The sequence below is a fragment of the Antrostomus carolinensis genome, unplaced genomic scaffold (assembly GCF_000700745.2).
Source record: "Antrostomus carolinensis isolate BGI_N321 unplaced genomic scaffold, ASM70074v2 scaffold17110, whole genome shotgun sequence".
In the NCBI taxonomy this organism is placed as follows: Eukaryota; Metazoa; Chordata; class Aves; order Caprimulgiformes; family Caprimulgidae; genus Antrostomus; species Antrostomus carolinensis.
In genome coordinates, this window is record NW_010287917.1 from 83,263 (window position 1) to 98,321 (window position 15,059).

The 15,059-nt window shown below is 46.4% G+C and overlaps 1 protein-coding gene across 1 annotated transcript in view; it reads right to left on the reverse strand.

The window, feature by feature from the left end:
* The window catches only part of VANGL1 (VANGL planar cell polarity protein 1), a 32,236-nt gene continuing 17,177 nt past the window's right edge, over nt 1-15,059 (reverse strand). The window contains exons 4-7 of the mRNA XM_010164914.1: nt 7,568-7,701; nt 4,111-4,243; nt 1,884-2,118; nt 1-261 (exon numbers count right to left, since the gene is read on the reverse strand). Coding sequence (XP_010163216.1) covers nt 1-261; nt 1,884-2,118; nt 4,111-4,243; nt 7,568-7,701 — 763 coding nt within the window. The remainder of the gene's footprint in view (nt 262-1,883; nt 2,119-4,110; nt 4,244-7,567; nt 7,702-15,059) is intronic.

Here is a 15,059-nt window from a genome sequence, read left to right on the forward strand (position 1 = left end):
TTAGACTGAAGTCTCAGACTGTAAGCAGAGGACAAATTTATGAGATTTAGGGTCTATGAACTCTTCTGAGAGTTTGATGAAGGGGATTTTCTTCACATTAACAACAAGGCTGAAGTCCAAGCACTTGAGGACAAAAACAATGCCGTCTTGTAACCCGCTTGTGACCGCTTCCTCACTGACAAGCGTCCACTGCTTGGAGAACCAGCGATCCCTGTCGTACTGGAGGGTTGGGCCTGGGTTGAGGTAACGCTCCAGGAATGCCTGACGAGAGAGGGACATGCGTTAGTGCCAGCCCCACAACCTGCTCTGCATCAATGCTCTCTTCCCAGCCCCAGATACAGCTCCGCGAGCACAGGCTTGCCACGCTGCAAACTGTTCCAGTTTCCATGCTTCAAGGAAACATCCTCTCCCCAGTCCCTCCCAGCTTTTCAGACCCCAGGAGCACACACAACCACCAGGAGACCCTCTTTCAGTCCATCCCAGCAAGCTTGTAAATTTATAGCCCAAACTTCTGCTGTCAGTACTGCCATCCAGCAGCAGTTCAGTAGAGCAGAGGTCATTTCTCCCCTACCAGCCCCATAACCCATCCCAAAACGGCAGTCCCAGACAGGCAGATGGGGTAGCTGGCCCTCCCTTCTTCACACCAAGCTAAGGTGGAAAGCAGAGGTTTCCACATTTGCAGTGTGACTGAGGCTGCAAAACCAAAAGCAGAACAGGGAAGGCTGTTTGATGTCACTTGTGGTTTGAAGTCTCCTTTGCAATCTTAATGGCAGCAGAACTCCCCCTTTACACACCTGGGCCAGGTCCCAGGTGGATCCCAGTGGGAGGGTGCTAAGCCCCATCTCAACAGTGTTTCTGCTCTTAGTGCAAGTCCTGGGTAAATGCCCAGGAGTAGATTCTTGCATTTCTAACCCTTCTCAAGGATTATGGGGTGTTTTTTAGAGGGCAAGGTGGAGAGTGGGAGGGAGATCATGTGACCTGTTTCCCTCATCATTCAGTCCCACTCTGTGTCTGCAAGTCAACAGTCACAGTCAGGGTGTGAAGCAGCAAACTGACATTTGCCCAAGCAGCCCATGAATTAGAAACACTGCCAGACAGACAGGGATTTAGGTGATAATTAGAAGCAGTCCAAAATGCAGCACTGCACAGGGAACAAAAAAACCCCCAATAACAGTCCTTTGCAGGTTGTCACCTACAACTTGCTGCTACCGTGAGCCAGCTGGGAGAACTCCCTGTGACTCAAGGCCACAGTCTTAGACGCTTCTCTGGTACTCCCTTTGCTAAACTAGATACAGAATCATAGAATGGTCTGGGTTGGAAAGGACCTTAAAGATCATCTAGTTCCAACCCCCCTGCCACGAGCAGGGACACCTTCCACTAGACCAGATTGCTCAAAGCCTCATCCAACCTGGCCTTAAACACTTCCAGGGAGGGAGCAGCCATAACTTTTCTGGGCAACCTGTGCCAGTGTCTGACCACCCTCACAGGAAAGAATTTCTTCCTAATATCTCATCTAAACCTCCCCTCTTCCAGTTTATAACCATTACCCCTTGTTCTGTCACTCCCTGCCCTTGTCAAAAGTCCCTCCCCAGCCCCTGTAGCACCTCCCTCGACCTGCTGGTCACGCTTCTCTTGATGCAGCCCAGGATACAGTTGGCCTTATCTCACAGGTACTTTCAGATAAGAAGAGACAGAAGATGCTGTACAGGAAACACTAATTCCCTTTCAGACCTGATGCAATCTACAATGTGCTGATCATATCACAGACAGCAACTATGAAAACATCCACTCACCTCCCCTGACCATTTTCTGTTCTGTGTGCACACGCAGATGCGCCATGCCTTTCTCCCTCCTTCCTGCACCAACATCAGAGAAAGCATTACCTTTGGTGTCATGTTATTGGTGATGCAGAAGGACAAGTGTTGCAAGATGCTCTCCATGCTGTGGTACTGTTGCTGGCGGGTGGTGCGAAGATACTTCTGCAGAGCTCTTGCCATGGAGGGGAAGATTGCCTGGGCTGCTTCTCGGGGGTCCATCATCTCTCCTGGAGCTTTCTGCTGTTCCTCTGCCTGGAGGCGTTTGATGTGAGTGAAAGCCTCCTCTACTGCAACCACAAGCCTGCAGAAGGAAAATCAGGACAGCAAGAGTCACAAGAAGAGAGGTAGGATGGGTTTGTGGTTAAGGCAGAGCCTGGGAGTCAGGATTTACAAGCTCCTATTTCCATCTCTGGCACTGACTCACTGCCTGCCATCAGACAATTTACATAAAGTCTTTTCTACTGACAGTCTGAGGGGTAGACAGCAGCTATTCTTTCCTTGCACAAGCCATCCAGCAACTGAGGGTCATAAAACCAGGATTAAGACTTTAAAAGCCTCAGTGTCATACTTGATTCTGCCAACAAAGCATAAACATCAGTTACACGACTCAAACAAGACACAGCTGCCCTTGTGTTTAATGCATGTCTTTGGAAACAACAGTTCCAGCATACAGTACTGCATCGCGAAGCTTAAGGGCGGGTGAGGAGTCAGGAAGAGGCTGGCTATAAACTAGCATAGCCCAGGATACAGTCCGCTCTGATTTATACCAACTGGGTACAGACCTTGTGCTGCTGGATGACTGCTCTGCACCCCTTCACTGAACAGTGTCTTCACTCCCAGCACTGCAGCTAGAGACATCCTCTGCAAACCATTCCTGTGTTGGCACAGGTGAGCAAACACCAAGACCATGCCATAAAAAGGCAAAGAGATGCCAAACGACACTTACAGCTTAGCCCAGTACTAAGTAACAAGTGAGGGGCCACACCAGAGTGAGGAAAAAGCAACGATAATGGAAGAGTCACCTAAGAAAACTCTTTTGCCCTTCCAGATAAGACTTGTTTCACACTAGATTTCCACTCAAGTCACCAGCTGCTGTCCACACTGCCCTCAGTACTCAAAGCATCTTGAAGCCAGGGGAAGCTGCCTCACAACAAGCAGAGGTATAGCCTACCACATTCAGACTATATACCAGAGCCCAAGAAGCCCTGATCCTTGCCCATTTTGTTTCATTTAATTTGGGAGAGGTAAGGGTGGAAATCAGTTTCTAATCCCTTCACATCTTTTTGTTGCAGCTCTGACCTTTCTCTTTTGAAACATCTGGCCTGGTCTTCTAGTGACTGATGGTTTTCCTCTGACTAAGCAGCTGTTCTAACCAAACTTGGCAAGTAAGGGAGATATGCCTGGGCTGGGATGCCACACTGCAGGGAAAGGAAAGTTTAAGTTCCTATTGCTCCAAGGCTGGAAGAGAACTCAAAAGAAAGTGGCTACAGAGCACAGGTCAGACCAAAGCAGGCTATGAGGGGACAGCGTGCCAGCACTTTCCCAATGAAACAAACTGCCAAAAGAAAACACAAAACAAGCCAGCTCCTTCCAGTTACGGCACATTCCACCCAAAGACAGCTCAGTTCAGGGGTGCCTGTCTGACAGCAACTTGCCTCAAACTGTTAGGTATGTTAACTACAAACTGTAATTAGGCTCCAGAGCAAACAGAGGCACTATCTCAGGTCGCCTCAACAAAGCATCAACTCTGCAGCTTAAGTGTGACTGGCAGAAAACACACCTATGTTCCAAAATAAAACACAACCTCTTCTGGTCATGTCTTTCCTCCCTGACTCATTGAAAAGGGCAGTCATGCTGCTCCTTTTAGTTGACTGCAAACACAAATATTTTCATTGCCCAAGAACAGGCAACACCAAGTGCTCCACCGATCCTGCCCCTGGATTACTTGAGCTGAGACGACAAGCTTGGGCATGGGGGAAATAATGGGATTTCCTACAGCAAGTAACTACAGATTTGTCAAGTACTGGACTGTTCCCTAATCCATGACATCGCATTAGCTTATCTGGCATAATAAACATGAGCTCTGCTTTATGCATGTTCTTCAGATAATTCCAGTGGTAAACTGTCACCATCCCTCGTGCATCTGGCTTTCATACTCTTCTCTGCTGCGACGCATTTACAGCCAACCCCCAGTCCTTAATCATGGGTCCCTCCCTCTCGTCAGGCTTGGTGAGCCTCACACAACTGAGCCTCGCAGCACTGAGGAGCAGCACTGGGAAAGGGACAGCTTTACCTCGCACGGCGTTTTTTCACTCGGCGCTCGTGGTCGGCCTCTTCGTAGTAGAGCTCGTTGTGACTCGAGTCCCTGCGACGGGCTGCGGCTGCAATCATGGCACGGGACTGCCCCGAAGCGTTGTTACCTGGGCCTTCAAGAGGTGAGGATGAGCGAAAAGGAGACAAGAAAGGTGGTGTTATTGCCACAGGACTGGGGCTGGGACAGACCAGCATCCACCCCAGAGCATCTGTCACAAGTGCTCTGTGGCTCCAGCCTTCCCAGCCAAGGCTGTAAACCCTTCCCCAGTCCTCAGGAGCTCTGACAGAAACCCTGCTAGACAGCACAGGCTTGCAGAGGGGGCTTTGGCTTGTGGACACGGGAAGTTAGTTGGGATGAAGGATCTCACGCAACGTACACAAAGGCAGAGGTGAGGTGCACATGCCAAGGATGCAACTTACCACCCATTATATATGTTTTCAGTTTGAAGGCAAGGGCAGCTGGAACACATCACATTTCAGCAACAAGACAGTGTGAGAGCACAAGAAGTGAGGAGTTGAAAAGAGGAGAAAGACAAACACAAGAACATCATGAGACATGGAGATGAATGAGCAAAAGCCAAACTCCAGTTACACGCAGGGAGGAAAAAAAACAGGAAGCAGAGGCATCATGGTCACCTCTAGACAAAGCACAGGGTTTTCCAGAAGGGCAGACGCTGTCAGAGCAGCAGTCCTGCAACAGGGCAGGCTGGGGTCTGTATGTATAGCAGCTCCTCAAGACTCTCAGAGTAGCACCTGCCATTAGCACTTCTGTTGCTGGTAACAGATCCTACACAGCTACAGGAACAGGGGAGCTGCAGTCTACTGGGTAACACCCGGTCAAGTGACAAAGCCATCTACTACAGGACCTTAACTAGTGACCTTAAAATGCAGTAGCAGGTTCTGCAGCTCCCCCATGAAGCTCATGGCTCTGGCTGTTTGGGCAGAGAAGGGAAATATTGCCCCTGAAGAGTTTACCAATCCTTCTACCTAGACAGAGGATAGAGGTGGGTCTATCCAGAGGGAGAAAGGAGAAGTCTAGGACTGCCTCCAAACCACCATGAGCTGTTTTTCTGACTAACTGCTCTGAAAGCCCACACTCTCAACTGGCAGTGGTTAAGGCCAATCAATTGCACAGACATGCTTGAAAATGTTCTGCTCATGCAAGGGCAACTCTTTAATTTTTTCCTAAAAAGCAAAGACCAGATTCCAAGACAGAAGCCTGAAGCTCAGCAGTGGGAAAGACAAGCATTTACACAGACAGCTTCTTAAGAGTCTAAACACTTCAGACTTTGTTTGACAGCCCTGAAATGGAGGATATGACTCAAGGGAGATACTAGCTCCCAAATTTGGGTTAGAACTGTGATTTGCCTCGTTTACTATGCCTGGCGATGAAAATCCTGGTTTTGAAGGTGAGCCTCCCCACTCTGTGTAAGAGAGATTACAGCAAGATGTTTCTCTTTCCTGGCTGCTCCAGGATCAAATACAAAAGCTGCCAACAAATTAGGCTGCCTTAATAGCATTACTGTCTTTTCACATGGAGGGTGTAAGAGACTGTCAGGACGCCAAGGTAAGCTGCAGCCAGAACTACACTCTGCTTTGTAAAATGGATGGTAATCTTCTTAAGGACATGCCTCTAAGCCTGAGATTTCCACGTTCACAAAGGCAGTGGCATTGCACAAGGAACAGCCCACGGAATTGGTACTGCCCTGGAAGGGAAGGCATGAGTTTTCAGGCCTTGGCAGGCTCATGAGTTCAACGCTTGGAAAGGTCTGCCCACCACATCTGGAGCTTGTTTCTGGTTCCTTCTCTTCCAATAAAGTTTTGTGATCTAGCAGCTCCTAAGCTACTAATGCTACCAGTTTTTCCTCTGAGCTTGGGAGTCCCAACATCCCAGCAGGTGCTGCAGGAACAGAGCTCCTGCCACCTCCTGAAGAGATGCTGCAGTGCAGGAGAAGACAAACCAGCTAGTAACAAGAACGGCATCCTGCAGCCAGCCTGGCGAGCCGTGGGGTTTGAATGGTGTGCAGACACCTGTGGGATTGGGAAGCTTTCATTTTCCACACACCCTGCCTCATCGAGACTGAGCAGCTGGAATGAAAGATTTCACCTCTAGAAAAGTGCAGAGCAAGTCTGTTTGCTCCCCCTCTCCAGCTCAACTCATTCTCTCCCACCTGACAGCTTCTTCACTCCAGGCAGCAGGGGATACACAATGACCAAGCCTGTCCCTCTCCCTGCCCCCTGCTTCCTTTCACCCTTCCTCCGTCAAGATGCAGGCATCTCACTATAATTATCTAAACCTCCAATTAATTTTATGGACTCCAGAGTGCTGTTTCAGGTTTGGGAAAACATCTAAAATAAAATCTTTAAAACTTCTAAAGTAAAAAAAAAAAGAAAAAAAAAGAAAAAAGCATAAGGCACTGAAACTGCTGAATACAAAACAATCACATCTCATGTTTTTCCACGTGACAGACATGCTTCATATTTCAGTCTCCACACCCTGCACGCAGAACCATCTTGCCCAGTTAAGTCCCTTCAGTTCCTTCTCCCTTCCAGCTCTCAAAGCCTTCCAACACTAACCTACTCACAGGCAGGGTGTATCTTACCACATCTTGTCACATAACCTGTCACATATGTCCTTCACCATAAAAGCTTCCTTACACAACTTCAGTTCTTCCATCAGAGGAATGCATGCTTTTATAAAGGCCGTGATGGTTGGGCACACCCTGATTATCAAGCCTATCTTTCACTGACAGGGATTAAGAGTATCAAATGATTAAGTCTAGTTTTCACTGCTTTGAGCATCCACAGGTATCCACCCAGCCATCCTCCCACAGACCTCTTTAAAACCCAAAAGTTTGAGACAGGTTTGTAGAACAATAGCAAAGCTTGAGGGGGATAGTTATCTGTCCCTGAATTTCCATGAACTGCTTAGTGTCGAGATGACTTGGGAGCATGGCCACACATAAGCCAGGCATTGATAATTTACTGCTAAGGCTGTTGCTTCTTCCCACATCATCCTTTGCTTTCCTGAAGGCTGCCTGTGGAGGTGACACAGTAAACAACTGAGGAAATAATTTAGGTTAAAAGTTGTGTTTATTGTACTAGCACAACCAAGGAGATGACCCAAGGGTGACAAAAAGCAGAGGCTGCCTAAAACAAGCAGTGGTGCCGAAAAGTGCTTGTCAAGCCACGTAATAATTAAGCCTGACCCAAGACTTGGCTGTTTCACCTGGCAAAGACAAAAGCCTTATTATGGGGTAAACACATCTGGAAAGTAATCTGGAACAGGCAAACTCAGCACTGTTAGGAAGATTTCCAGCAAGAGACAAGGATTTGGCAAAGCAAAAAGGTGAGAATGTGTGCATAACAAAGCATAAAGCCAACCCAGCCCTTCCCCATCCCACCCAGTCTCAGAGACTACATTTCACCTCACCTACCATCAACATTGTAGACTTTCAGACCAGCCATATGCTTGGCTGCACGGGATTTGGAGGCTGTTAACAAGGCTGGATTGTAGACTGTGAAATCTTTGTAGTAGTTTTCCAGAACCACCAGTGCAGCTCGCTGGATGCTAGGGAAAAAAGAAAAAAAAAAATCAAAACAAGATAAAAACCCTTAAAATGCAAAAGTTCTTTTGTTTCCTTGGAAAAAAAAAAATAGCCACGTTATTTGGAGCAGGTTGTCACGCCCACAGCATTATGCAATATGCAGAATACCAGTTACTCTGTCTAGAACCTACAATTTCATCTGAGAAACAAGATAAATGTGTCTGCCCTCACCTCAGTAAGTGGAGGATAGAAAATCCCTAAACAAGGGCAGCACAAACTGAAGCACTAGGCTGCCTGTAGCATGGGGAATCATAGAATCGTAGGATCAGAAATGCAGAACAAGAGCTCAGCGGCAGGGCAACTGCCAGGCAGAGACCTTGCCCAGGCTGAACATCTGAGCATCATGCTGGTTTTGCTGTAGTTGGCCAGCCTGGATGGAGGGACAGGCTCAGGATGGATGCTTTTCCCTTTGAGTCATGTTCAGCCACACCTTGAAGCTCCTCAGATCTCCTCCATCCCAACACTGACAAGAGCCCCAATCTCTTCAGCTTTCACAGCAAGATAAGATCGCTGCCTGAGGAGTACAGCTGCTGAAGAAGGGATTACCTCAGTACTGCTTCTTAAATCCCAGGTGAGGGACAGAACAGGGAGCTGCCACACTCCCTCCCTCCCTCCCTCCCTTTGAAGGGATGTCTCTCCACAAAACAATGACACACGGGAGCAAAACAGCACACGCGCCAGCAGCAGGAAAGGCTCAACCCAGAGGTATCTTCCTTTGCAATTATTTCAACAACAGAGAGGTGTCTGTAGGCACTGCTACTAACAAATAGGACAGTATTTCAAAACAAGCTAGAGCGATGGTGTTTTAAAAAAAAAAAAAGCCAACACATACGCAGGATCTAGGACGTAGCTCTGGCTCTGTGCCCCAAGCACAGTGTCCGGCTGGCCGTAGTATTCTCAGCAATGCACCAAGATCACCAATTCAGTCAGCTGGAGTTTGCCAAGAACCCACACTTAATTTCATTCTGAACCCACAAAAATTATAAGGGAACTGCCAACACATTTGTTGCCAGTTAATTGTGAAGTTCACACTTACCAACAAAGCCTCTTCTAAAGAAAGCAACCAAGTATTCTCACACATGTTACAACATAGGAAGAAAACATTACAAGGATGGTAACGTGGGAAAGTAAGACATGAACAAATTAAGACCTAAATTCAATTCTCAGCACTACCACCAATTCAATGCACACTCCCAGAGGAGCAATTTAATTTTTCCTGTGCCTTGTGCTAATATTAAACTTCTGCATCACACCCCAGTAATCTAAACACACACACACCCTCTGCCATCCTCATTCTCCAGCCGCCCTCCCCTCCACTGATCAGTGAATTAAGCATAGAAGCCAGCCCATTCACCAGATTCTGAGCAAGAACAAACCCAGACTTGTTCACTGTGTACCTTCATCAGTCAGTATTATGGTACAGCGCCATATATTTCATTAGCTGTGTACCTTTAAGATGATGAATTTAGCTTCTGAAGTAAATTCCATCTTTAGGACCTTTTGGTGGGGCTTTTCGTATCTAGCTAGAGCATCTTAAAGCAGTTTTATTTTTCAGGTGCCAGTCCTTCATATTTCCTCGTATCAGGTTTGTTAAAAGCAACTTCGTTTAAGCACTCAGCTACTGATATGAAATAAAAAGCCACTATTGAATCAAGGAACCAATCTTCCTTTAATGAAGCTGTACAGACTGACCCATTGCCCACACACACATGTAGGTGCTGACACAGAACAAGTGAAAGACAGTTTATTTCTCTGTGACAAACTTCTGATTTCTATTGTGAATTTGCTGCAGCTTAAAAACAAAATTTCATAAAAGTCATGCAGCAGCAGCATATATCCCCCCTTCTGACTTCATTCAAACACAACTGAGTTTTTCCATGTTTGCTTCCCAGGAAGGTAAAACTCCAGAGAGTTTCATCTCAAAATGCAGTATTTGGAAAACTAGGATCGACTAAAAACAAGAAGATAAAAATGAACAGAGTTATCCTTTGCTAATACACTGCACTCATTTCAGGCAGCATTGGGAATTCCATCCCAGCAGTGCTCCATTGACCAACTAGCTCTGTTAGGACAAAGCACAATGCACCACAGGAGAAAAATTATTTATTTTAATACATACACATGTTATCATCAGGATGTCAGCTTTCCCCAACCACTACCCCTTCCATCCTCTCACTAAGTAACTTATCCCACCAATTCACTGGCACACGCACCCAAAATTCTAACACAAAAAAGCTTTTACGTTGCAACACGCAACCATCGTTACCCTGAAAATTAAAGCCCAGCTATTTTTTGCTGATGCAAATCCAGTACAGGCTCAGTCCCATGTGTGATATACCCCGATCATATAGAGGGTCTGCTCTCTAGGGAGAGAACTGTAATTAAACATCAGTTTCCTAAATTTCTACCAGCCCATTTCTCTCTCCCATGTAGTCCACCCTAAGCATAGCAGGTTAGGAAGAGAGCTGGGACTGCAACTCTTCAAATTCTCTTTTAAAGGCAAACAACAACAAAAAAAAAGAATTAAAGAGAAGATGCTGTGGACAAGAAAATTAGGAGGGTCACAGTAATTAGCAAGAGCAAGACAGCAGCTGAATCAGAGCCTCCTGGGCTGTGTTGCTCAAGCTCTTCGCCCACATCAAGGGGAAGCCTCACCCTATGCAGCGCAGGACATCCAGCCCTGCCTGACGCCGGAGCTGCAAAGCAACAAGAACCCCCTCGAACAGGCACAGCCATCACAAGCCCAGCAGAAAGGGACCCAATGCACTTGTGCAACACAATGTATAAGGAGAAGTGTAACCACAAGCAAATAAGCATCCAGAGCAGTGAGTAGGAGTCAAGCAAAACACTAAGGAAACCTGCTGTCTCACAAGAAAAATTCAGTTTTTCAGAGACTTTCCACTGCAGGGCAGACCTTCAGCTGCCTTGAGAGCAAGGTGAAGTGGCTGCAGCAAATCTCCTTTCCACCCACACGCCAGCTCCGATGGGAATGGAAACTGGCAGCCTTCCCAGAGCCTGCATTCGGAGGCTGTTTCCTGCAGCAGCAGCATCTTGGGAAGAGTTCAGCACCATGTCGGTCACTGCATTCATTCACCCCACACTTCAGCAAAGTGAGGCTTTCCTTGCCTTTAGGATTTTAAAAGAATGGGGAGAGGCAGGAAGAAAATGAACAGAAAGTTTCAATGCTTAATTGCCTGTTTGGAGAGGGTCAGAGGTGAGGATCATCCCCATGTCCTACAAAGAGTATCTGGCAGTCCAATACACTTCAGGCTTTGTAAACTACCACAATACAAAAAAAAGCTTATCAGGACACAAAAAGCATTTTCATGCAACAGTTCAGACTCAGAAAACCTATAACATGAGGAAATAAAACACTTGTACAGGCCAGTAACCTACTGGAAACCAAATTTTCCTTGTAGGCAATATTGGTAAGGCTCTACATTTTGTTGCTTTGCATTTTGTGTGGTTGGAGGGTTGCTTTGTGTTTTGTTTTGTGGTTTGTTTGGGTCTTTTAAAAATTATTACTACCCTGAAGAAGGCCATGTCACAGCACGCTGCCAACAAGGAAAGCAAACAAGCTGATCCAACAGCAGCACAGGGTACCTCAATGGCATTTGGCAGCAGAGAAAGGCAGAGTCCTTTACAAACAGTAATGAATTAACTTTTACAGGGCATCCAAGGAAGTGGAGGAGAGGGCTACGTGACACAAAGGCAGCAACTATTGCCAATTTTTTTTCCCCTCAAAAGGTAAGTCAGGAACAGTTTTACCTGAACACTTAGCTGCTACATGGGATTTTGATATTTGAGGTCTTGCCATACTCTGTCGCTCAGAGGCCATTTTGGCTTTATATTTGCCTTCTGTGACATAGCTACACCAATACTGAAATTGGCTTTTTCAGAGGATTTCCAGGAAAACAAGCCAGTGCTATACTGAAGCAAAACACAAGGAAAGAAGCCTATTTCATAGAATGGTTTGGATTGGAAGGGACCTTAAAGATCATCTAGTTCCAATCCCCCTGCCATCAGCAGGGACACCTTCCACTAGACCAGGTTGCTCAAAGCCTTTATTATTTATATAATAAAAATACTGGCTTTGGATCCTGCTTGTTTCTAGGAAAATGGTTTCAAGTCTTCTGAAGTGGTGGGAAAGGGTTAGCGAAAAAGAAAATAAAGAGATAAAAAAGATTGAAGCCACACCCCTATGCTCAAAGTTGCCATTGGACACACTCAGGTCAAAGCCAGCAAGCTGCAGCAGCCACCATTCACGTGGCTTTAGCAGTTTTGGGCTTTGCTGCTAAACTAGAAATGTCATAACTAGCCTGTCATGGTACTACACCAACCACCTCATGGTACTACACCAACTGTCAGCTAGACACTGCTAATCTTCGAAGGCACAGGAGAACCTCACGCTTCTGCAACAGAGAAATATATAAATACACATCCAGAAAGAGCTGCTTGCCACGAGAGCACCCACTTCCTGACCTTGCTATGGATGCAAATCCTGCAGAGCATCAGTTTAGGGTGAGCCACACACATAAAATCCAGGGATGCTCAGAGAAGCCTGATCACTGGTGCGCTAATTGAGGGCTGAGGAAGCCTAGGGTTATTTAATCAAATGGTTCCCAACACAGACTCCTCTCCTCCAAACAACATGTTTTTATGTTCTCCAAAACAGACACAGCATCAAAACAAGCCAAAGTCTCTGAACACACGAAATACATGCCACAGGCAGCTGGGCAGCTTTGGCACCTCAAAGAGAAACTGAGCAAGGATTGAACAAAGCAACCTTCCACACAGAGTTGACTCTGCCTTACTGGTTGTCTCCAGCCTTCCACTGCATCAAGCTTATCTACTGCAAGAGATGCTGAGCTCTCCCAGAGTGCTGAGCTACTCATCCACAGCACTTCTTACTCTCCAGCAGTGCTGTCAGCTCACACCCAACAGGCTCAGAAAACTTTTGCACCTTCCCAGAAGCACCTTACAATGACATCTCTCTCCCAGAAAATTCCTTTCCTTCACATACTCTTTTGCCAGGCACAGAGCTGAATTCCTGGTCCTTCACCATGCTTGACTGCTCTTCCAAAGCCAACCCATCAGAACTGTAGCCTTGGAAATAAAACTGGAAATAGACAACTGAAATTAAAATGCCTCCCACACCAACATCCCTGTTGTAAACTGTTACAGAAGGTATTTCCACCATCCTCTACACAGACACGCTGCCCTGCTCTGCCTACCATAGCTAGGGGTGAGGCCAGCACAGGTTGCCCAGACAGGAGCTCCCTGGGCAGCAGTGCCATGCAAGGAGCCATCTCCTGTGAGCTGGCAGAGCACGAGGGATTTGGGACTCACTGTCCTTCCCAAGCAGCACCCTGACACAAGGCTCGCGAAGGGGCCAGGGTCGTGCAGAAGCGCTTCGCAGCACCAGCAGCAGCACCAGTGCCTTAGCTACAGTTTTGTCCCCTTCAGTAAAGAGAGCTGGAGTCAGATCTTGGTAGAGATGCCAAGACAAGGAACTACTCCTGCAGCTGTGGCCAAACAAGCAGAGCAGAAAAATGCCTTTTGATCGTCGTAACTACAACAGCATTTCAGTCTGGTAGAGTCAAGAGAACAAGACCACAGCCCCTAGGAACAGGAAAACCACGTTTTCTTGTCAGACAACCACAACTGAAGTCTCCACTTAGCTAAGGCAGGCAGGCAAGCACAATCCTCACCCTCCCTGGAACCAGCAACGGGCGACCAAGACATGCAAGTTTGTTTTAGATACCCGACTTCTGGCATTTGGTCAGGCAGGGAAGAGAATCTGGCAAGGTCAAGTCTTTATCATGAAAGGGAAGGAAACCTCAGTACAGTAACAGGTTGTCACTGTGATGGCAGCACGGCTGCTGCTGCCAAGGAAGCAAATATCCATCCATTAATGACACAGTTTATATGGAGCCCAAACACATACACCAGCTTTGTCCTACAGTTTTGCAGTGACCTCTGTTTTCTCCCCTCTCAGCCTTTAAAGATAAATAAATAAATAAAAGAACAGGAATCTAAGTGTGTTCATACCTCCCAACACTGGACATCTGAACAACTGTCACATGAATGTTTTAAGGAGAGCACCAGCCTGGTTTCTAAATGGAGATCTCCCCTTTTCTGCTTTGGGTGATCCCAGACACAGTGCTCTCCAACACACACACTCTCTACACCAAGTCTTTTTCAGTTTTTGTCTCATGAAACACAAATTAGAATCAACACACGAGCTGAGCAATACAGTAGTTCGCTGCTGATGCAGAAGGGATTTCACTGTACAGATTTCCTGAATGAGGAGAGTAGGATTCATTTTCAGGTTGAAGTTTTTGTTGTTGTTGTTTATTTTCCTCAATAGCAGCTTAGCCAAAACCCTCCAGTATGAGTGAAAAAGGAAAGGACTCCTGCACATCTACTACTAACATAATGGTTATGTTCTAATCTTTTTATTTGGAAGAAAAGCTGTGAGCATGGAAATGGGAGCATTTAAAATAGAGGATTTTAAAAGAGGGTATGGCCAAACTTTGGGGGGAAGGGGGGAAAACCTACTTATTTATGTCATATGACCCCAAAAAAAGCTACTTATTTAAGCCTCCCTGAAGAACCCCATAAAAGTATTCCCTGGCCAGTGCTAAGAAGATGCCTCTTCAGAAGTACAGACTGCTAAATTTTAGCAAGCAGCTATAAAACCCCAGCAAACCCACAAGCATGTTTCTGTTGCAGTTCTCCTTCTAAGAAACTTTCCAGCCTGATACTTCAGGAAGTTTACTGGTCTTTAGGGTATCAGTACATGGGCTGAATGTTTTTCCCAGTCACTTTTATTGATAGACCTTAAAATTTCAATGAATGCTTTCCCAACAGCCGCACAGCCTTCACTTCCACTTCCAACAGCTGAAGGTAGCAGCAACAAGTATAATTAGCTACGACAAACACCTAAAACACTAGTGGTAATATAGAGAGAGGAAGAGGAGAGTGCAATCCTCTCACTCAAAGAGTGGTCCAAAAGGTTCAATAATATGATTTACCAGGAAAAGACAGTCACTGTGTTGAAGTCAGATACTGTGACAGCACTACACTTCTCTTCCTCAGTAACACAGTGAACATCTCATTTCACGGTATGACAGTGCCAAGGGAGGCAAAGATCACAGGGACACTTTGCTACCCCCAACATCACATTCAACAGTCAGAAAACAAAATAAGAAATAAGCTGCAAAAGCCTAACGTGAATTTTAGAAACAGTGGAGGTCCCAGAGCACCAGAAGAGCTTCCTACAGGAGGCAAGGGGCTCTTTCGCAAGAAAGGAAAGGCT